Source organism: Xiphias gladius, chromosome 2, assembly GCF_016859285.1.
Source record: "Xiphias gladius isolate SHS-SW01 ecotype Sanya breed wild chromosome 2, ASM1685928v1, whole genome shotgun sequence".
Classification (NCBI taxonomy): domain Eukaryota; kingdom Metazoa; phylum Chordata; class Actinopteri; order Istiophoriformes; family Xiphiidae; genus Xiphias; species Xiphias gladius.
This window is the reverse complement of record NC_053401.1, coordinates 15895671-15920266: the sequence shown is the minus strand read 5'-3', so window position 1 is coordinate 15920266 and position 24596 is coordinate 15895671. Positions and strand designations below refer to the sequence as shown.

The window sequence follows — 24596 nt, the reverse complement described above, 5'->3', positions numbered from 1 at the left end:
GTTTTAAAGAAAAATAGCATATATTCAGTGCAAGTAGGCAACTAACACTGTAAACAGGCAAAAATGTCTTAAAATGTTAATTCAGTGAATATGAAATATTATATCGGAGTTGCAATTTGAGTTGGAAAACTAAAAGAAGTTGAAGTGTCAGTTTAAAATGAACCATTAAAATAGTGTGAATTGTCATATAAAGTGTAAGCACTAAAGGAGCTGAAGTTTTAAAGCAGGAGGCATCGGAAATCAGTTGAAGTGTATTGGCTGCCCTATTGGCAGGTGGTCATCTTGAGTAGTTGTAGTTGAACTAACAGCGAGTAAAAGCTGACAGCAGCTAAAATATCATCTGAAGCGCAAGAGAATAAAGCTGTTGAAATGCCAGTCCGTGTCTAATCCATGAAATGAACTGAAATTGTTCAACTGTAATTTCAGTGTAAGCACTAGTACTGTAAAAGTGTCAGTATGTGAACAGTTGAAATGTCAATTATAGTAGTTAAACCATCAGCTAAAGAGTAATAATCATTTGAAGTGTAAGTAAATGTGTCAACACTGGAAGCTACTGAAGTGTCAGCTAAAGCAAGACATGAAAGAAGCTTAAATTTCAATTACAGCCTAATCCATGAAACCAGTTGACATTGTCAGTTGATGAGTAAGCACTGAAAGCAGGTAAATGGTCAGTTGAAGTGTTGGAGATGAAAGCAGTTAAACTGTCATTTTAAGAATAATGCTGCATTCACATATACAGAAACAATGTAGCAGGTAGTCTCAGCCATCCCATGAAGCTGCAGCTCTGTGGGTGATTTTGCACTGAGCATGTAATTTACATAATCGACTGGACAGTTGTTTTCCAGTGTAGCTGCCATACAACACATGAGCAAGTAGTCAATTTTCTGTTTGAGTTGGTTTCCTGAGTAAAGAATAGCTTTGTTTTAGGTTTTTTTTAACCCAGTATGCGGTGTTAAAACAGTTTTGATACAACAAAGACGCCTGAGTTATTCTTGGCCTGATTTATTGGGATTACGGTCATGTATCTAAACTGGAAGCAATCCCCACTCCATAAGTGGGTCAGAGCAGTGGACAACTCTGCTCTTTTGTTTCTGCAAGCTGCAAACAATAAGACCAACCCCCTTGGAACAGAGTTGGGTTGTGAAGGAATTCTGGCACAGTGGCTGAACTGGGTTTCTACAACCTCTGTGTTCACATAACGGCTGGTGGCGCAGTGGTTGAAAAAGCGTTTTTTACATAGCCATTTGAAAAGGAATACATTTAATTAATACATTTTTTGAGCTTCACAAGCTCAAAGTATGCTCAAGATCAAAGTAACTGACTATCTGCTGAAATGTAAGAGATGAAAGCAGTTGAGAACTGTCATTGGAAGAGTAAGAAATTAAAACAGTTGAAATGGCAGCCGAAGTGACAGTCTAGATTTCAAGATTACATGGAAATATGCCTGTAAAGAAATGTTTTACTGTGGATATTGTATACATACTTTTCATTAATTAGTTGTAAAAAACATTAAAAATAACCAATAAAGATTCAATACTGAAAATAAAGTATACTTCATAGTGATGATTATGGAAAAGAGCAGTTGAATACCATGTATTACATTATTATTGGAATTTCTAATTATAGAGGCAGCTATAACAAGATGCCAATGAAGGCAAAATAAGAAAATAGATTTTCCCATAACTGTCTATGCAGATCTAAGCTATAATTTACCTTACAGAACTTTCATTTTTCCTCTCCACAAATGCCCATTACATTACTTTTAACACTGATCTTGTTCCACTGATAGTCGTTCTTTTTATATTTGGTCCCCAGAGGAAGACCAAACTGGAAAGGCTGTTGATATAAATTGTTCTAGCCCAGATGGAGCCTCTTATTGTGCAGTTTCCTTTCATCTGAAAAAAGATGCTTTTCTGTGACACAAAGTGCTATTATCCTTTCTTCACCTCTTTATTTTCAATGGAGAAAACCTTAACCTTAACCTGGCTGAAATAAAAATACTTTGGATGAGAAATTTTACATAAACACCACATTGTAATGCTCGGGTCAAAAATTGTCTGGAAAATGGTGAAATGACAAGTTATATGAGGTAAAGCTATTTAGTTTTATAAAAACACTTAAGAGAGAACCGTCTGTAGTGATTTGATTCAGCATATGGGGATCATACAGTAGTTGCAGGGCAGATTCTTTCTTGTTGACTACGTCTGAATGTTTAAGTTATTCCTGATAAGCTCGGTTGAATAACATACCGATGTAACTGAGAAACATGAAGTACAGTGGAGCATTTATATGCACCACCAGAGGTAATTGCTGCTAATCGCTCCCACCTTGTACAACAGTGAAATAATCCATTGAGGCATTAAATGTTGAAATGTAAGACAGATGCTAAATGTAATAGGGCAACAGAAGTCATGAGGGCAGCTGGAATGTCAAATGTCTGCATGTACCCAACCAAATTGTCTGTGTTGAGCAAGTTTTACCCAGATGCCCTAGTCATGGGCAAATACAAGCCAAAAAAGGGGTATGGATAACATACAGCCAACTGCCTATGAGCTGCTATGACTGCAGCAGAAAGGACTGTGGGCAGTGTTAAGGTCATGCGCCTGTTGAGCAGATGTTGCCCCACACGACTCAAACCACACATGGTCCAGCAACCCTGAAGAACCACCCCTTGTTCATTCACAAACAGACCTTGTCACATTCAGCACCCAGTTGTCACATAAAGAGGCCCTTAACGTGGCATTGCCACTGTGCTACACACATCCAAGATACTTCATTAAAGGCACTGGAGATAATACCTAAACCCTTAAACTTCTGGATCTTTGGAACACACAGTCTTGATAGACACACCAAATCTCCGGGTCTGAGTATAAAGTGGTGATACTATAGTCATACTTGATCTGGTATTACCAGTAGCTTATCATCGCTAAATTACCTAAATTACCTTGGCCATAGTAATCAAGATCAGCATTTTGTGTTTTTCAACTGGTCATAACTGAAAATATACTGTAGGTCAGTTTTACTCCTGAATACAAGTTTACAGACATAAACAAAATTATAACATAACATTAATTTACATTGACTTGTTGTCTCGTGTTTGTTCATCTATTAAAAAAAATGCTCAATCAATTTAAGTGTCATAACAATTTCTAATCTTTTCTCTGTGTTACTGTGTGTTTTGGTGGTGGGGTGACATTGTTGTTTACATTTGGATCACATATTGTGCCTGTAAGTGAAGAGTTAAGCATTAATGGGGATAAAATTTTATTTATTTTCTTGGCGAGAATTGGGGATGCTGGAGCCAGTAGGTGCTTAGGCTAGCCTTGTTCGCCCAACATTAAAAAAAAAAAAACACTCTACCAGCACATTTAAAGTTCCCTGACTGACACAATGTATCTAATTTGTTTAACCTGTACACAAACAGCAATGAAAAAATGAAAATTTATGATTTTACAAGGAGTTAAAGTAAGGTACATTACTATTGGGACAGTGACACAATTTTCATAATTTTGCCTCTGTACACAACCACAATGAAATGAAAACATCAAGATGTAATTGAAGTGTAGACTTCGGCTTTAATTCAAGGGTTTTAACAAAAATATTGCATTAATCATTTAGGAATTACAGCCATTTTTAAACACAGTCCCTCATTTTCAGAGGCTCAAAAGTAATTGGACAATTGACTGACAACCAGTATCATGGCCAGGTGTGGTCTGTTCACTTGTTATTTCATGACAGATTAAGCAGATAAAAAGGTCTAGACTTGATTCCAAGTGTTGAAATTGCATTTAGTAGCGGTTCATGGGAACTCTCAATGCGGTCCAAAGAGGTGTCGATGAGAGTGAAGGAGGCCATAATTATACTAAAAAAACAAAACAAACCTAGCGGACAGATAGCAGAAACTTTAGGTGTGGCCAAATCAAAAATATGGTCAGCAACACAAAAGGCCTGGACAACCATGGAAGATAACTAAAATGGATAATCACATAATTCTTTCCTTGGTGAAGAAAAACCCTTCACAACATCTAGCCAGGTCAAGAACATTCATAAGAAGGGAGACGCGTCAGTGTCGAAGTCTATTATCAAAAGACGCCTTCATGAATGTAGATACAGAGGATTTACCACAAGGTGCAAACCACCAGTAAAACTTAAAAACAGAAAAGCTGGATTAGACTATGCCAGAAAACATCTAAAGAAGCCTGCCCATTTCTAGAAAATGATTCTTTGGACAGATGAAACCAAGATTTACTTGTATCAGAATGATGGAAAGAGAAGAGTTTGGAAAAGGAAAGAAATGGCTCATGATCCAAAGCATATCACATCATCTGTCAAACATGTTGGAGGCAGTGTTATGGCATGGGCATGTATGACTGCCAATGGAACAGGGTCACTGGTGTTTATTGATAATGCGACTGCTGATATAAGTACAGTCCTGGTTGAAATTATTGACACCACTGAAGTTTAAGTAAAGAACTTAGAATATCCTCAGAAATCAATAAAAATAAACCAATTTTGTATATTGTATATCAGAAAGTTTAATAAAATGTCCAAAGTTACTGAAAAACAACAACAAAAAAGCTTTCATATAGTGAAATAAAAAAAACCGACATAAAGTGCAAATTGACACAATTATTGGCACCCTTTTGATGGATTTAAATTAGTTCATCAAAAAGAAAAAAAAAGGGACACCTGTGCTTAATTTTCACTGCTCACATGACCTGAATTAACCTATGAATGATGGTTTTACTACATAAAAAGGGGCTGATTGTTTACAGTTTCTTTTTCCCAATGGTAAAGCCATGAGAGCTGCCTGAGAGCATCAAATATGCTATTATCAAAAAACATAACAATTACAAAGGTTATAAGGCATTTGCCAAAGATCTTGAAATCCCTGTTTCAACAGTTCGTAATGTTATCAGGAAGTCATAAAATTCTTAGGACGCTTCTAGGACTGGATGCTAAGAAGACACTCAGTGAGAGTAGTCTGCAAAGATGGATGCCGATTGTGGAAAAAAACACCATGCAAAACATCTAAAGAGCGTCAGGCTGACCTGGAGCAATCTGGAGTGATGATTCCAGCCCATACCATATGGTACACACTAAACCAAGTAGGGCTACCTGGGCGAGGGCCTATGAGGACACCACTATTGACAGAAAGCACAAAAAGGCAAGACTAATGTTTGCAAAAACTTTCATAGATATGCCACAGTCTTTCTGAGATAATGTTCTATAAAACATGAAACCAAAGTAGAGCTCTTTGGAAATGCAGAACTTCAGTTTGTTTATAGGGAATGAAGTGGAGCCTATAAGGGAAAGAACACCCTACCTACAGTATAACATGGGGGAGGTTCTATCATGCTGTGGAGCTGCTTTGCTGGCTCTGGTACTAGACGCATTCAATGTATCAAAGGAATGATGAAATCAGAAGATTACCAAGGCTTTTAGAGAGAAATGTGTTACCCTGTGTCAGAAAACTAGGTCTGAGGTGAAGATTGTGGGTCTTTCAGCAGCACAACGACCCAAAGCACACATTCAGCAGCACAAAAGAATGGCTGAAAGGAAAAGATGGACTGTTTTAAACTGGCCAACAATGTGTCTTGACCCAAATCCCATTGAAAACCTTTGGATAGAGCTAAAATCTGCCGTTGCAAAAAGGACTCCTGCTTCTAGCTCCAGAAGCAAGAGTCCTGAAGAAGCCGCTACAAGAAACATTTATAGGCTGTCATTGTTGCAACTAAATATTAGTGAAGGTTGCCAATAAGTGTGTCTTAGGTACATTTTATGTTTTTATGCCACTATTATGTCATTATTATGTCACTATTACACAAGTTTTGTATTTTTCTTTTTTTCAGTAACCTTTGACAATTTATAAAAATATTTTGATAATACAAAATTGGTTAATTTGCATTAATGCTTGAGGATATTCTAAATTCTGTACTTTAAATTTAGGGCTGCTGACAATCTCAGCCAGGACTGTTGCAGGCTGAATTCTGAAGTGTAAAGGGCTACACAATCTGCTCAGATTCAGCCAAATGCTGCATTACTGATATGATGTTTTTTTCACAGAACAGAAGGATAATGACCCAAAACATATTGCGAAAGCAACCCAAGAGCTTCTCAAGGCAAAGAAATGGAATATTCTTTAATGGCCAAGTCAGTCGCCTGACCTCAACCCAAATGAGCATGCTTTTCATTTAAAGACAAAACTGAGAAATCTGGTGATGTCCATGGGTTCCAGACTTCAGGCCATCATTGACTGCAAAGGATTTTCATGCAAATTTTAATAATAATCTTTATATTTATAATTATGTTAGTTTGTCCAATTACTTTTGAGCCACTGAGAATACGGAACTATGTATAAAAATGGCCGTAATTCATAAACAGTTCATGCAATATTTTTGTTAAACCCCTTGAATTAAAACTGAAAGTCTGCACTTCAATCACATCTTGGTGGCTTTGTTTTAAATTCATTGTGGTGGTGCACAGGAGCAAAATTATGAAAATTGTGTCACTGTCCAAATACTTATGTCCCCAAATATGTGTGCTGTAGCTATTTCTGGATGAGTAAATAATAGTTTATGCTAAGATAAGCACCACTTGGCTGTAGCTCCATACTCAATGCACAGAAATGAGAGAAGTATTCATGTCCTCTTCTAACACACAGCAAGAAAAGAAGTGGTCAGTGACTGCAGTTGATCGAAACTCCAGACTACTCCACCAAAATGCATCAGGCCTTCTGCTTTGCTTAAAAATGTACTGGTAGTGCTTCAGATCTTATGCTTGTATTAGGAATTCTGATGTTCAGTTCATCACTGTCTGGTATCAAAGTAGGACGGAATACAAATGCAACTTGAAGTCAAAAAATGTCTTTCCTACTAACATATTATAACTTTCCAGCCTTACATCAACATGTTAGCATTGTTGTGAGAATGTTGGAATGTTGATGTTAGCTTTTAGCTCAAACCAAAGCTTTGCCCGAATAAAACTCCACTGTAGACTATTAAAACTTGTTAAAACTTTTACTAGGATTTTAACAGGATTATAAAAGTAAGTAAAGTAAGTAAGTAAAAGTAAGTGAAGAAAGAGAGGATTTACATATTGGAAAGGAAACTGTATGACTAATTTCTATGGCTAAGTATTATAATTCTTCTGGATCTCATGATTTAAGTGAGTCACAGGCTCATGAATTACTGTTTACTGTATACTGAGCACTGACCTGATGTAACTACATATTAAATCTCTTCACATTCATGGCAAAAGGTATACAGTTATAGATCAAACTGTGAGGAGTGCTTAAGAACATCAATAACTACTACTGAATATGTTTTATCAAATGTGAAAAAGCAGTGGCTTCAAGCCTGTTTTATTAGTCCCATAGGAGCACGAAGAACCACCACCGGCACTCCCACAAGCACCTGTTTACTGAGAAAAAAGAGTTACCTGTTGAACACAGGACCTCAGGCATCTGACAAATGTAATTTCAAAGTGGGTCATGTAAATGAGAGGGGATTATCTACAACAATCGGCTCACAAATTTGCTATGGGGCAGTAGCTGAGGAAGGTAGAGGTGGCAGGGAAGATATCACATCTGAGATGCAAAGCTGCTGTCTCTCTTTTTTACAGATTGGCATCAGGCTTCCACACTCCAGCATCACATGCTTTGGTGAGTCTACAAATGGTACCTTATATGGCAGCAAGTACTGCAGACAAGAGTTATGATGGTTTGGGGCTTATGAGCACTGCTTCAGAGAGCTTATACAGCATGATGACAGATAACAGCTCGCATATGTTGGCCAAGTGCAATCTCCATCCAAACAAGATGAAAAAAGTCACAATATGATATCATGGTATGGTTAAAAAACAATCATATAAAACAGCTTTGGGTGCTGTTTTGAACTGAATCATAAAGACATTTAAGATTTTAGGTAGGTCAATGTAAAAAGCATAAAATATAGAAGCTAAGAACAACTACAAGATTGCTGTAACTTTTATGTTGGTGCTGTGTATGACTAATTTCTATGGCCATTGTAAATACAACATTAAAATTTTTGCTGTGTGGAGATGTTAAAAGCCAGCAAGAAAGTGGGATTGAAGAGAGGAGGAGAAAGTGCAATTAGAATAAAACGAGAGGACCTCCTTTTATTCTAATCCCCTAAAAGGGTTCATCTCAGCATGTCGCTAACTTTTCACATTAAGATTGGGTTTCCATCGTCTTAAGGCTCTCAGCGAGGTGCACAAACTTCCTATGAAGAGTCTGGCTGCGGAAGACAATTAGCAACTGACTTGTTTTTGTCAGTGTGCAGGGCTTGTGGGATAGAGTGAAGGATCCACCAAGATCCAAGTAGGTCAGTGGGACCTATAGCTGAGCTTTGGGGGACTTGTATGGTCCCCCTCACTTTCGACTCCAGGGGCCTCTTGAACCCGAATAAAAACTGGCAGTGTTAAATAGCTGTAACACCACAAGATTTAAAAAAAAAAAAAAAAAAACATCTTACAGAAAAATCTTGACTCACTCCAGACCAAACCCCTCCTAGAAAGAGGATGTGACCACAACAGTAGAGAGTTGACAAAATCACTGGTCCAGCTTATTGTGGACCCTTTTTCCTTCTCCCATAAAAAGCCACCACTCCATTTCAAAGACAGCTCCAGTCTCAACAATGGGTGGCACATGTATAACCCAAAGGTTATAAAAGATAAATTAGATGTTATCTCCCCACTGGTAATACTGTATATCTAGACTTAAAAACTATTTCTGTGTATACTGTTTATAATATTGGAACACTTAAGTTGAATTAAAATTAGGCTACTTTAAAGAATAGTTCAACATTTGGGGAAATATGCTTCTTCTCCCTGCTGAAAGTTAGATGAGAAGAGTGATAGAGTATTTATACTAAGCTAAGCTAATCACCTCTTGGCTATTATCTCCATACTTAACACAAAGATTAGAGTGGTATCAATCTTCTCTTCTTACTCTTGGTAAGAAAGTCAATGAGCATATTTCCCAAAACATTAGACTATTTCTTTAAAGAAAGGGAACTGGAATGGACGACCATATAAAAAGTAGCTTATTGGATATGAAACGTCAGGGTGGCCACAATTCAAATTCCAAACAGTCTAGTCTTTTATTTTTAGGGTGTTCATAATGGATTTCACAAGGAAACTCATCCCAGTGGGATAGATTTTACCAATATAAAAACTTTTTAAGTGGCATGGCATAAGAGTGATAATGCACTCTGAGGTTATCCAATATAGAAAATATTGCACTCAGCAGAGGAAACAGCAATTATTGTTTTCTACTGATACATTTTGTAGTGTATTATTACTTTGTGAGTTTGTCATTAAATCATGTACAGTAGCACGTAGCCTGTGCATTGGCTATGTGCCAATGAAGTTCATCCACATCAATAATCAATTAAGGGCTGGCAGAATATTAAAAGAGACAAGCAATTTTGTCATTTTTAAATGATTCATTGAAGCATTTCATTTGACAGAATTATGTTAAATCTACTGTACCTGCTCCACCCGGATCTCGTACTCTCCATTCAGCTTCTTTCCTCTGAAATACTTTGCCCTGAATGGGAAAAGGAGACAAACTGTGAAGGAATTGCCAAAAATATGCTTTTCATACACATTAAGAGCCTTTTCTGTAGGTTGAGCCCTGCGCATACGGCATTGGAAAACAAGTTTCAAAGAATAATCTGTTTGTAGAATATAAACAGCTATACTGCACAGATTGATTTGCCTCTCTTTAGATCACGTGTGTAGTTCAACTTGTGGATTCCTCCCCTGCACCATGTGCTGCAAACACTTCTAACATTCAAAACAACCTTAAAATACCGTTTTGTTTATTTGATTCAAAGAGAGCTGAAATTTCATCAGACCTTTCAAAATACCTTGTGAGCGGGCTAAATAATGACTCATATTTTCCATGATTACAGAATCTGACCTTGCAGGGCTTTAAGTAAACAGAATCCCTTGGCAAAGAATAACTTGTGAAATAAAGTGCTTTTAATAAAGAGAACTCACTGATTGAAGGATAGTCCCTCTGTTTTTATTTTATCCTGGCATGTGTGACAGTAGTTTGTGGTCAAGGTGAAACTAAAGCTGTCTTAATGATCATAATTTTATAACACCGAATGACACAAAGCAGTTTGGGGATTTTGTAACGGTTTTTTAATGGATGTTCTAAAAGTAACAAGTGTCAAAGTTTTGTTTTAGATTTTCACACAAACTCCACACCCATATACAGTATACGGCAACAGCAAGGTTGTGAATATTTATTTGCATTAATAAGTCACATGAATGTTCATTGGTGGCTATATTTAGCTGGTACTCGGAAAACACATCATCCATTCTAGTTACACTGATCTGTCACACTGCTCTGAAGTTTAAGAGGTATGTGACAATCAAAAATGGTGGGGAAAAAATACTTTTTTAGCGCTGGTACACTTCTTTGTACCAGTGTCTGAACCTGAGAACTCGTAGTTACTGGAAGAGTTATCTCTCTAACCATCAGACCTGCAATATTTAGATAGACCAAGAGACATACAGTATGTAGATTCACTGTGCTATTTAAAGCTGGACTGTGTATACCCACACTTGAAAGTTGACATTGTTTCATTTTAGATTAGCAATAACCACATTTTAGTTTTACAGGTCTTAACCAAAGTGTTGGACAAATTAAAAATCTGACCTGAACACTAACTTGCACTAAAGTAAAGGTTACGTGAAGACAAAAGTTATTACAGTTTATGCTGGTGGGCCGATGAATATCTCAACTAAATTTCACGACAATCCATCCAATAGTTGAGAAGTTTCAGTCTGGACATAAGTGGTGGACCGACCAACTGACACCATCATTCCTAGAGCCATGCTGCTAGCGAGACTAAGAACAGTCCTGTTGGTGCTGGTATTTGCTGATGGCAGAGTCTGAATATCATCACAAATTCTCGTAACATCCTTACATTTATCTGTTTGTTAACAGGAACAAACAGTTGAGTTTTCTGACTTTATGACTGACAAGGATCATGTGAACACCCCATACACAACTGACCAGTGCACAGTGGATTACAGGATCCTGGGTGTCTTTGAAATTTACGCAAAATTAAGATAAATTTTGAATGTTCTTAGAGGAGCCTTTGAAACAGGAGACCTTTCTATTCCATTATGACATATTCAGCCTAGAAATGCATACTTTGGAGGATCTAACCCCTGACTTGGGAAAAATGTTCCATGGCCTAGTACGAGCCCACATGGGGATCGGGAACTCCTGCTTTATGGCAAAAGACAGAGAGAGCATGGTGTTCTAACAGTGCAAACTGAGCTTTCAGAGTTTTAAAAGACAATTTAGTAAAAGGTGTGAAAAGTGGATGGAAACAATCTCAAGCCTTACCAAGCAACAGGGTTTATGGGAAATTAGGTCTTATTTTGGGGAAACTCTACAACTAGCAGATATACATACTTGCTCTTATTTGAATAATGTGTTGATTTTACAATGACATAAGTACTAAAAGATGGAGATCTCTGTTGGCTTGTGGATTTCAGGTTCTCTAGTACACATTTTAAAGCCATTTTATTGCTTTGTGTTTATAGCCATGTTGTGTCTCATTGCTCAATAGGTCTCGGACTTGAACTCTCACCCCTCATCGGAGTGGGACAGTTAACAATCTGTCGAGGGCTTAAGGCTGGAGCTGTATGTAGTTTAGGATCTAGGGTACATGCGACAGGCCTTTGGTTACTGGGTCGGGCTGTATGGAATTTAGAAGTGCCTCTTGACCTACACACACCAAAACACTTTTTGCGGCCTTTTTCTCAGAGCCTCTCACCAAACAAAGCATCTTTACTCCTCTGCTTGTCTTCCCCATGTCTGCCCATTTGTTTTTCATCCCCCTACATGTGTCATTTAAGGTCCGTTCATTAACATTCATTACAGTCACTGAGGAGGATCTTGAAGTTAAAATCCCCCAGCTCTTTAACTTAAAAGTAATGGATCCCTTGTTGACTCATTCTCTGTAATTTTGGAAGCCGTTATTCTTCAGCATGACTGACCTACATACTAGACAGGCAATACTGCCTGTCAACCTGCACCAGCATCACCATAGAGCATGAGGCAGGGCCCACAGGCTCACTGCCTTAAAATGACTTGTATGCGTTTCAAGGTATTGCAAAACATGTCGTCACTCAAAGTGATCAGTTTAATTTCCAGGCCACCAAACTCTCTGGTTTGAACAAGTGCTTTACATGTGTTCAAACATGAACATCCAGCTCCACTAATGGGTCTGGGCTTTCCTTCTCCCAGTCGTGCACACACCCACTATGTAAACATCATGCAGCTGAATTCCTTTTTTTAACCATACGAATATGTTCTTTCTTTTTTGTACCACTAATAGGAAGTGTATGAGTCAGGTGTGTAGACAAAACCAATTGTCCCTCCTGCTCCTATCTGTAGCTCTAATCTATCAGACCAAATGGTGTATTTCATTACGATCCAATGCCAGCACCGAAATTTAGAGAAATTTAGAGAAATTTAGAGATACCTTAACTTGAATTATTAGCTTTTAAACTTAAAATTCAAAACTTAATTTATGGTGTTGTCATTGGATCAAATTGTAATTTGTTATAACCATTCAAAAAAACAAAACCTGTAGTGTTTGTGGGGGTAAGCCAGTGAGAGTTCATGTCAACTGGTTGGTTAGTGAAGCTGTCAGGGGAGGGCAGGATGTGGAGGAGATACAGGGGACCGCTATTCATTTCTTGTTCCCTACCAACAGTCGACATTGTTTTTTATTAAGTGTGACAATAATTGTTCTATACCTTAACGACATGGTTATTATTGTAACCGTTACAATGGATGCCTCCTAAACTTAATGAAGTTGACATTTTAACCAAAAACAAGATGTTTCTCATTTCTTCCACTCACCCAGCTAGTTGCTGCTTCAATTCCAACATTGGAAAAAGGGTTTTTAGACTGTTAGACAATCAAATAAGCACTTAATTTTAAGCATACTGAGGCCTCTATACCCTCTCTCACAGTTTTTGTCAATGTTCCTGCAGTGGTACAGGCTGAAAATGTTGGCATTAAAATTACAGGACCACTAAGAGGCCAGGATGGATTTTTCAACATTCTGATGTGACAACGCATCATCTGTCTCAGTTTCGGCAAAATCTGACCAGAGATGTCTGGGATGTCATGGTTTATGGATCTCCAGATACTCCGATCTGGTCAAAAGACATGGCTAGAGATAACGGGACCTAATTGTCCTGATTACATACATTACTGTCTTTATGTTTTATGTAAGCTTTAAGTAAATACTGTAGATCTGGTGTTTTGTAATGTTGGACTGCTGGTGTTTACACTTTTCAGTTTATGAACTTTTGCACCTTTCCTGAGGCAAAACATGGATTAATAAATGCCACAGAAGGATTTCCTTCTTCCTTTCCTCTTGAGATGTTCAGCAGTGTGTGGGCTCCCTGCTTTTTCTTTAGACAAAGCATGAAATTAAAACCCTCTTCATTTGGCTCAGAGCAAGCAGAGGATCTCATCGTACTGGCAACGTACACGAAGTAAACACTTTGCCAGTCTAGGGCTAAATTGAGCAATCGGATGCTCATATAATTCAGATCACAATGCAATGCAACAGCCAGACATTTTCTTGGCAAAACATCTTACATGCCAGCCTGAGAGGGAGAAACAAGACAGAGAGACAGAGACAGAAAAGCAAGGATTGTTGGTGGTGACAGTGATGCTTTCTGAGCCTTTGCCTCAGTGCTGTGTACTGCTATTGTTCATCAGTCATTGCTGGAGGCCAAACCTGTCAGTACAGAGTACCGTTTCCCCAGAGAACTCAGCCTCTCTGCTGGAATGCCCAAGAGGAAATTCAACACCAAGGCAGGCAGTGATGGATGGACGGACACCTTTTTCTTTCAATTTGATATGTTAACCATAACTTCGATTCGGAACAATTCAGAAAGACTGCACAATCTGATGAGTAACCTGTCCCACATCATAGCAAAAATTCAAGAAAGGGTTAATGAAACTGACATTGACATACAAAGGTTTATGTTGGTAAAGGGATCCATAAAGGTTTCTAAACACAACACAACAAAGCAACATTGTGCTGTGGCTGAAGCTATCTATCAGTTTTTCCTCCAGATAAAACTTTGTTGTTGGCTGCTGCGGCCTAAATTAAACCAGTGACTGCAGATGGGATAAGAGCAATGTTGACTTATGGAAATGCATGAAAAACACAACACATCTGTTGTGTTCAAAAAATTAATCCTGGAGGACTCGCAGAACAAATGCTGTCTTAAAAAATAAAAACAAGATTACATCTGGAATCATTATAGGGCCCTAAAATAAATTAGAACTTTGGTAAGTGTGGTTGAAACATTTATCTCTATTTTTTCTTCTCAGCAACCCCGCAAAGAGATTGACCATCAAAGCAGCATACAGTACACCTATTTCCTAATGTTCCTGGATCAACAACAGTAAAAGGACTCAGCTGCCCAAAAACAGGTTTTGGATTGTCTTTAAAGCAAATGCTGTGACAGAAAAACAACAACACCATGACACAGACACGTTGTCAAAGCAGCAGCCAAATATTTTGTCCTTTTTTACAAGTTCTACATATCTCAGGGGGTTGAGCATTAACTTCTTCAGCTACTGCTTTCACACTCTACCTGCACCTTTCAAAGTGGCCTCTGAGACTCAATAACTTTTCTGTTACACTCTAATTAACTGTCAGAGAAAGGTCTTGTCATTTAGAGTGACTTTTGAGCTTTTTAAAATGTATTTATTTTATAAAATTTATTAGTTTTGACCTCAGTGTGTTTGCTATCTTATCTCCAACAGCAGCAACATCACTGCAGTAGCATCTCAAAAGCTAATATTTCTCTATGATGTCTTGCATATGAGCTATGACAGAAAGAGTGGCTGTGGAAACAAAAGAGAATAAAGATATATTATCTAACTGGGAGGCTTCTTTTATACTGCCTTAAAGAGATATTAAAATCTTCCTCTCATTTTATTCGAAAAAGAACGCTGATAACCTAAAAGTCATCCCTCTCTCATTGAGCCAAGCTTTAGAAGATCCCTTAGACATACAGGATATGGATGATATAATTGACAGACTGTAAAAAATTTTTTCCAAGGACCAACACTTTAGGCCTCCAAAGACAAAATCGAGACAACTCTAGATTTGTTTATATTTTGGCAATTTGGCAATTTACCCATGAAGGTACAAAAAACTAACACTGGATTACTTGGATACTGAAGAAAAACTTAAAAATGTTGCTTCTCAGGCAAGTTCTGGAGTTACAAGTAGCATCTTTTTTTCTTTGATTTCTAAGCGATTTAGTGGACATTATTTGTAATGTATATCAGCAATAATGATATCCTTGGAAAGGGTACATCACTCTAAATCTACAAATACATGTATCATGTCTGTTTGTTCAAATTTGACCGAGTTATGACTCCGACAAGAAGAGCAATTTTTGATGCAAATCGGTTACAGTGCCTTAATTGCCTCCATGAACTGTGTCAAAGCCACTGCCGCTGATACAACTGTTGATCGTGTTGATGAGCGAGCCAAGTTACAATAAATAACTTCCAATTGTTTTTAGAAAACTGACACGCACTTGTCTCTTTCATCTAACGCAGTATCTTTGCTTCACATCTCTACCTTTGCACCCTACTTCCAACTCTCCTGTGCCCCTTGAGAAGACCCTCCTCACAGTTTGAATACCTATAATCTAAGGTTTAAATTAGCATTGGGAAACCTTGAATTGGATATTGATGTCAGTGCCATTGCTAATTATTTCATCCGAGCTGCAACTGCTTATTTTTTAAATGGCAAAGATGTGACCTTGAACTCCAGAAAACCTTTAGGGTGATGTACCAGAAGTCACACAGTCGAAGTTGGTCTGGGGTAAATTAAACCAAAATAATGAGAAAAAAAGGCTGGTGAGTGAAGCTTTCTCTGGTGGAGGGATGAAGTGCTTAGTACAATTTAAGTTAGGATTTTACTCTTTAGTTTTTGATTGGTCTCTTCCATTGTGAAGATTTACGTTAACATGGACAAACAGCATGACTCCACTTCAAGGTCAAGCCTAAAAATGTGGATGGATGGAGATTAACATCCACTTTTATAAAAATCATTTAATTGTCAAGTAGAGTACTTTGGTCTGTGTTTGTGGCTAACATCCTGCGTTGACTGAGAAGAGCTGCCGCTGATTACAGAACATCTGTAAACCCAAACACTGCAAGTGCTTAATCCTTAGAGGCTATCAGACATCACCATCTGCTGGTCAAATACCTTCATTCTACACAGAAATAAAGCATGAGGAGAGCTGACAAGAATTTCTCTGTGAAGCTTTAACTGAACTACAGTGCCACTCAGTGGACAAAAATGGAACAGTCTGATTTACAAGTCAAATCCAATTCAATGTAATCTAATCTAATTTCATCCCAAAGTATATTTTTAAAATGTAAATGTAATTCAAAAATTTGTTTTTCTAGGCTTTATGTTCAATGACAACTAAAATGTGAGATTCTCTGGATTACCATCTGCACTGAAGTGTGCTTCAGTGCCACAGACCCAAAAAGGTTCACAGTATTTTTTTGGCCTATACAATCATTCAAAACTTGATAGCAACTCTGGCACTTCACTGCAAAACAAACATATCTTTTGTGATTTCCCAAAATCCTGCTTGTATGTGTACGTCTTAAACTCAGATTTAAGGAGAGCACAGAGAAACGTGAAAACAGATTCATAGTTACAAACTCCGTGAAGTAACTATAAGGGATATATAGTTGTACATAATTTTAATCCATTACAATATAATTGCAATCCAATACAACAGCACCACAAACTATGATTGCAGAATTGATCGTAGAATTGAATCAGCACCTCTTAGTCACAGTCTGAAAATAAACGGAACATTAAAAAGAGGTAGGATTTATTGCAGGAGTGTTGCACAGGATTGATGTACAGTTATTTTTACTGTTGAGCCTCTGAAAATGAGCGACTGTGTATAAAAATTGTTGTAATTCCTAAACGGTTTATGCAATCTTTTCGTTATCCCCTTGAATTAAAGCCGAAAGTGTACACTTAAGTCACATCTCGATGGCTTTATTTCAAAACCCATTGTGCTGGTGTACAGAGGCAATATTACTTAACTGTATTGTACAGGTGTTGCTGCTGAAACTGTGCATAAACAGGGTTCTTCACATAAATTACTTTCCCACTAGTTAATTCACTAAAAAAGAAACTGACAACTTGTCAAAGCCTCCATTAGTATCTTTTTATATTATTAACTGAATTTGTTTAGTTGAATAACAACCCTCGCTGTTCTCTCAAGAGTGAGAATGGTCCCTCAGAGAGTGTGAATTGGCCTGGATGCCTCAGAGGGCAGATGATCCCCTGACGACTCATGTCATTAACACCAGGATGTGAGGAGGAACGGGCCCTCTTGTGCGCAATTTTGGTGCTTTTGGCCTGATCTGGCCAAGGTCTATAAAATTATGACTAAGCCTAATCTTCAGTACATAATGACCCCGCTTATTCTGTAGATAAATTCAAAGGACTGAAAATAGCTAATAATAGCCTCACTGATGTCGATTTACCAGCAAACGTCAAGCAACAGAATAAAAATTCATGAAATGGAGAAGTGGTTTATTGATTCAGTGAGACAAACATGATAAACTGGCTGCTATGTCTTAACTGCAGCAGCTCTGGAAATCAATTCAACTGAAACAAAAGGCAGCTGATATCGGCATCTCACATGCATATATGTGCTGTGGGTGAAAGATAAACCCATCTCTTCTCATTAAAGCTCATTTATTTTTCAGTCATCTCCAAAGCAAAGGACCTTCCTCTTGTTACCATGACAATTTTTATTCCAGCACAGAAAACCATGGTATGAGCCCACTAAAGCAAGGGTGTACAAGTCTATCATAAACAATCTATTGAATGTTTCTGATCTAGCTGGGGCTAAAAAAACAAATCAGATGAGAGGATTGATATCGCTCTGATATCTGTGTACTAAGTATAGACAGTTAGCCTAGCTCAGAATAAAGACTGTAAATGGGGAATGAGCTAAACTGGCTCTGTCCTGAGCTAAAGGGGGAGTAACTGCTGTAACTGAAGTATTTCTTGACAAGTAAAAAGTTTATCCTTCTGCCTCGCATTTCTGTTTAGGTGTATGCAGCATCTCATCAAGAAAGTTCCAGCACGTAACTCCCCGTAAAATCACAAATTGTAATTTTTTTTGTGTATGAATTAAGCACACAAGGCTTATAATGCCTATTATAGGGATATTTAAAAGTGTTGGTAGGCATATTTTTTAACTTTAGGCAGAGCCAAAGTAGCTGTTTCCCCTTGCTTCTAGTCTTTACACTAAGCTAAGCTAATGACTAACGTTCTCCTGGCTTTAGCTGCATACTTAATAGACAGACATGAAAGTGGTATCAATCTTCTCATCTAATTCTCAGAAAAAAAGAAAATAAGTGTATTTCCCAAAATTTCATACTATTGCTTTAATCACATGAAAAGCAGCATGTTAGTCAGATATTGCATGTACTGTACATATACTGCAGATATGAATAACATAATTTTGAAACATTAAAGATTACACAACAAGTGTGTCATTTACAATACCAATACCTACCAATATCTATTTTCCACACAGGTTCATCTAAGGAAAGCCTGGAGATAAGTATTCATTCCGTTTAAACGTACTTACCTTTTGGAAACAAAGGTCGAACTGTCATCTTTTATTTTCCAGATACTACACTGCTTCATGTAGCAAAACTGTAGAGACCTCTCTTCCAGTCAGTGAAGATAGCAAGTGAGCTAAGATGCTCACTGGTTTTTGTGATCCATTGTGGAAATTTTATAGGGAGGTAAACTTTCAATGAACTGGAACAATTTTGGCACGGGGACATATATAAATAGTTCACAGTTTGTTTCTTTATCTGTTGATCAAGGAATGGAGTGAAACAAATTCTACATCATTCAGCTCATGGAATTGAATTTAAGTGATTTACTTTGTAGACATGAGCAGCAGAGCTTAGAAAACATGCAGCAAAGCATGCAAGTACTATTTTTTGCTCAATTATCCACCAACACCCATGCTAACACCATGAAACTTCCACTCACCAGTCTGTGTGCTGATCATCAATCACCATGAGAATCTTGGGCTTACATATGAGAGGCTTGGCAAGCTGACTGCTTCCTGCAGAGGCACCCTCAGCTGATGTTGCCACTGATTTACCATGTGCAGCAGCGGCAACATTCTGGGCCATCTGAGCACTCTTCACAACGCTGGAGAAGGAGCTAAGGAAGCTCCCTGAGCCCGAGCCCCGGGTCTGGCTCGGGATGCTCGGGGGCTGACGCCTCTCTGTGGCCGGGGAGGTGGGCGAGGAGGTGGACGAACCTGGAGGGGTTGGCCTCTGCAGATCCATCATGTAGCCATTGGGGAGGTTGGCCACAAAGCTACTGTCTGATAGGCGGCGACGAAGGTAGTTCATGGTGATGGGCTTTTGGGTCTGTCAGGCTTGAGGAGGTGAGGGGGAGGAACGCCTGAAATCCTGCACAGGAGACGAGGGAAGGCATATGGATCTGTTCACAATCTGTTCATCTCTGATTATTTATCTCACCCCAACATTCTGTTATAATGTAAAATATGTCATATTAAAGATGCACTCATCAATATTTTATATTTAAAAAAAAAAAAGTGAAAGGTGTCGCTAGTGGTGACAAAAACCCACAGAGAAATATCACTCAATCCCTGCAGTTCCTCTCAGCTCTAAGGAGCATTTTAGTGTCTGTCAGCTATGTGTTTTGGTTTTACATCCTGCAACTTTAATATTTCGATTCAGTTTTACTGTTCTCATTAACCCTGTTTCCAGCCACAGCAGGCAGCTTGTTTTAAGCAAAAACAAAAAGGTTCTTAAAAGCAGTCACATAAAGTTAGCAACTAGGTGATGAATATAGTGGAGCATATACTGTAGCAGCTAAAGATCCAGATATTTCTCTCAGGAGTCGATGGAAACCAAAACAGAGCTAAAAAGAGCATGAATATTGAACTTACATTCGTTAGGTGGACCAAAACATGACTCCAAGTATATGCTAATGTTGCTTTTTAGTTGCTGTATGTGTTAATAGACAACTGTTTGCTGGTTTGCTACCAGTCAACTTTAAAAGATTATCACCTTATCACCTTATACACTGATCAGCCACAACAGTCAGTAATCGGTTTTAATGTTGTGGCTGAATGGTGTGTATGTATTAATTATATCTATCTATCTATCTAGAGATAGTGGTGTATGTCAGTGCTGTGGTCACAGCTTTTTGTGATGCCCCCAAGTGGCCAATAAATCAATGAATGCATGGGAAGATAACGCTCTCAAAACGTTTGATTGTAGATTTTAGACAGTTCCTAAAGTGAGTGAAATAAAATTGACATATTATAACAATAAATGGAAACTGTTAAAAATGTGATGCCTTTACAAGTCCTGATGTTCACACTAATTAGCAAATATTGGATCTGAGGTGAAAAGAGTGAAATCTGGAAAACATTCAGAAGCAAGTGCCAAACAAAAGCTGATATACTGTTATAATGAAATGGTGTACTAAGGTGTTTTGTATAACAGCTATGAATCAGCTAAACCTTATTTGCATAAGATTAAGTTACACAGGCAGGGTGGGACAGAAACCACTGGCAAATAATTCAGTGACACAGCAGTGATGATACAAAGTTGGAACAGTGATTCACATGGGGAATAGAAACACTTAAACCTGATTTAAACTGGGCTGTTTTCATAGTAAATGGAGTTTGGATGAGATGAAAGTGCATTTTCCTATAGAGGCATCACATCTCAGGTAGATGTGCGTTGTGTTTTTGGCAGTGTTTTTGTAGTTAAAGGGGGAGGAGGGTCTAACAAGCCCCTCAGCAGGAGGAAAAGGATGTAGGGCAAATGTTTCATGTTTGACAAGTTAATGTAGTCAGATGATCACGACCAGGTGATTTCTTTGTATGAAGTCTTTGTATGAAGTGAGAGTTGTAGCTTCTGTCTGATCATCTGTGTGCAAGAAACTGAACTCTGCTGGATCTGTGGACCTGACACCTGAGCCCCATAGAGGCTGTATAGTATTATTCTTGTTAGTAGCATTACTAATCATAGCTGTTCTAGCAGTAGTGTAATAACATTTCTTTGTAAAGTATTGCACCATTTCCCAAAAGGGGAGTTCTTCTTTTTCTTGCCTTCCTCCTGAAGAAAATCAGAGGTCCTTCGCTATATGACAGAGGCCATGGAGCAGGAATGAATTCTGTAGTCCACTGAATCCTGAACAGAGTACCTCAAATCCCAGCTCACTATCATTCATAGGTAACTGCAACATCTTTTAGATGTCACTATACCATTTGGCATGCTCAGTTTTGATTTTTCAACCCCCCTTTTTTTTTTTATTTGCTCCATTTGTATGACTTGAGAGGCTAAGTTCAACAGTCTTAAAAAATAAGGTTTGTTATTGTCTCCAAAACCTTAAAAGGGAGCAAAACCAACAATGCGTTGGTTAATCTCTCAATACTTCCCAACCTCCCCACCCTGTCTGTGGGAGACGTAGCCCCAAACCGCTCATTCCTATTGAGGATATAAATCTTTAAAGCAGTATTGTGAGCACTTTGGAGAAGCAGAACAAGCTGTAAACACAACATTGGCATATCATCACCTTATAAAGTTGTTGTGGTTAACATGTTGGCAAACTGTTGCCTATATACATGAAAAAAAATGGATTATTGCAGCTTTAAAAATAGGTCACAAATATGTGGCATCACTTTATTCTGCCTCTCCTTTCTGTATAAAAGGCACAAATACAGAATGAGGGGGCAAGGTTGTTCCAGCAATAAGCCAGCAGCAGAGGTAGTTACAGAGCTGGATCGACATCTGTGTAACAGTGACAGCCAGCATGGCAGGACAGATGGCAACGCTGTTGTGTTACACGTCACGCCTCTGAATCCGAATGCCAACATGCTATCTAAAATCACACACTGGGGCAGCAGTATGCTGGCTGTGTTTGGTTCAGTGCAAAGTCAGCATAATGAGGGGTCTTCTTAACATATAGTGGGATCTCTGTTTAAAAGAGGCTACTGAGTGAAGGGGCTTCCCGCTGGGAGTTATGCTTATGTAACAACTACCACAAAGCTCTTATAGAACAAATGAGCAGTGCTTAAGTCTAATTATAGAAAATTGCTAGAAAACAGAAAGAATAAACAACAAACAAAAAACAGTGGCAATTACAGTAACAGGGGACACTGATTTTCAGTTTAGCCCTCTTTGTAACGATGATCCTATTCGGCAGATAATGAGCTGTCTGCTGAAAATCACTACCTTTACACCACTGGTACATTCCCCAATTTCTCTATAGCCTATAAGCTGCTTTCTCTCTGTGCCTAAGCACATCTGAAGCTATTAAATCCTTAAAGGGTTTATCTCTCAGTTCTCTCTGCAGTATATCCACAGTGGGAGGAAACCACAGGAACCCCATGCTTTGTTACTGCTGACCTGGTGGCAAACATTAGTGATAGGAGTTTATTAAGAAAGAGCGAGTACACAGCAATAGGTTGAAAAGAACACCTTGGGTTATTCACATATCTATGATCTTTTAATAATACTTAATCATTTTTGGTCTATTTTAAACAACTTGTTGGGACTCACTATAAAAAAGTAATAGTAAGTAATAAAAAGATCATAGTTATTCACATATCTATGATCTTTTAATAATACTTAATCATTTTTGGTCTATTTTAAACAACTTGTTGGGACTCACTATAAAAAATTAATAGAAAGGTTGTGGCTGTTATGTTAAATCATATTTGACACTCAATATTTCCAGACTGCACTCCACTCACATAGTAACCTATAATTGAAAGCTGATGAGTGGTATAGTGCAGTAAGCTGTGTGTAAAGGAACTATTAGAGAAGTCCATGAACTGTAACAGCAAAAAGGACTTTGGCTCAGGAGTAATCATAAGATTTGCTCAATAGTGATAAGAAAGACCAGGATAATGTCACACCACATTCTGGGACCCCTGCTGATGTACAGTGTGTGTTGGATTGTGTTCTAAATTTAAAAATCTTGTAATAGATGAAGACAGAACACAAGGGAGATATTATCTTGTTCCTGCTGGACTCTTTCATTTTTCTAATCCTCATTATGAATCTGTTAAATCTATCACATATTCTGAATATGAATGTGAATTTACACATCAAAACCTGGTAGAATTGTCAAATAATTTGTGAAAGAAATGCAGTAGTGTCATTTCATCTTCTTTGACAATGTGGCATTCCTGTTTCCCACCTTACATATCCAAATTATGTAATAATATCTGATGTGTATTGTCAAATGTTCAGTGAATACACCAGATGCTGATTTCCTATATGATGTGAGGCATACTTGAGGATTATGTCTGACTGTAATTTTGAAAGAAGCATTTTTCAATAACGTTCAAGTACCACCCCTTGTAAATACTATCTCATATCTTGAATAAAGTTTTAGTTCATGTGTATTTATTTTTGGAAGTGTGAGGAATTGGTAGTGAGGAGCAGGGATGCCCATAGTCGAACTGTGGTAGACTACTGCATATAAATCAATGTGGTAAAATGTGGAGGAGTGGCAGGAAGAAGATAAGACAGAAAACAGAAACTCAGCAACAAAATGCATGATTTTCATATGTGGAGCTTAGAACTGAATGAACAGTCAATTCATTCATTGGTTGATCAATACAAAATCAGTGGCTTTGAGTGAAGTGTCTCAACAACTGATTGATGGACTGTCATGAAATTTGATGCACACATAAAAATTATCCTGAGGGGAACATGAAACAACTTTGGTACTCCCGTATCTAACCTATCTACCTTACTAAACCTTATATCACATTATGTTCACTATTTATTATCATTTACTATGTCATGTTTAGTATTTAATTAACTGTATATTAGCATAAATGTTATTCTAAAATGATAACTGCCTTTAGCATCCTTTCCCAGGCTCTTTCAAGAGCCCTACTCACACCCCACATCAAGTCACTAACACACACAGTCATTGTCCAGAAGTGACAAACTACAACAAGTTTGAAGGGATCAGTGAGAGTCTCCCTGGTGTGCAGGAGGATTCGAACATGGCTTTTATTATTCATGACAGTCTGAGCTGAGGGGGTGGGGGTGTAACCAGTTAGAGCAAAGGGTCACTGAGCTCAAGTCAAAACAAAATTGAAGAAAGGTGGGAGACCATACAGTAAAGATCTTTTGCTGGGATGGGAGATGGCATTTAACCTGCCCTAAGGCATTCTGGGGGATTATAAATAAATATGTGGGACTCACTGGTAGCTAGATGATTGTGACGGTTTTTATTATGGAGTATCAAGGAGTGTCATGCTTATCATCAACTGTATATTTTATCATCGATGTTAGTCAGTCATTCTGGCTACCTATTTGTCCATATGTCCAACACTTCCATTTCCGGAGCAAGATATCTCGACAACTATTGACCAGATTGGAATGACATTTGATACAAATATTCATGGTCCTCAGACGA

The 24596-nt window shown here is 38.0% G+C and overlaps 1 protein-coding gene across 7 annotated transcripts in view; it reads right to left on the bottom strand.

Moving 5' to 3' along the window:
* Positions 1-24596, bottom strand: part of LOC120803323 (synapsin-3-like) — a 114659-nt gene that overhangs the window by 87090 nt on the left and 2973 nt on the right. For all 7 annotated transcript variants that reach the window (XR_005709322.1, XR_005709321.1, XR_005709323.1 and 4 more), the window contains exons 2-3: positions 19158-19588; positions 9514-9571 (exon numbers count right to left, since the gene is read on the bottom strand). Coding sequence is in view for 2 of the 7 variants with exons in the window: in XM_040151704.1 (XP_040007638.1) it covers positions 9514-9571; positions 19158-19528 (429 nt within the window). In the remaining 5 variants the exon portion in view is untranslated. The remainder of the gene's footprint in view (positions 1-9513; positions 9572-19157; positions 19589-24596) is intronic.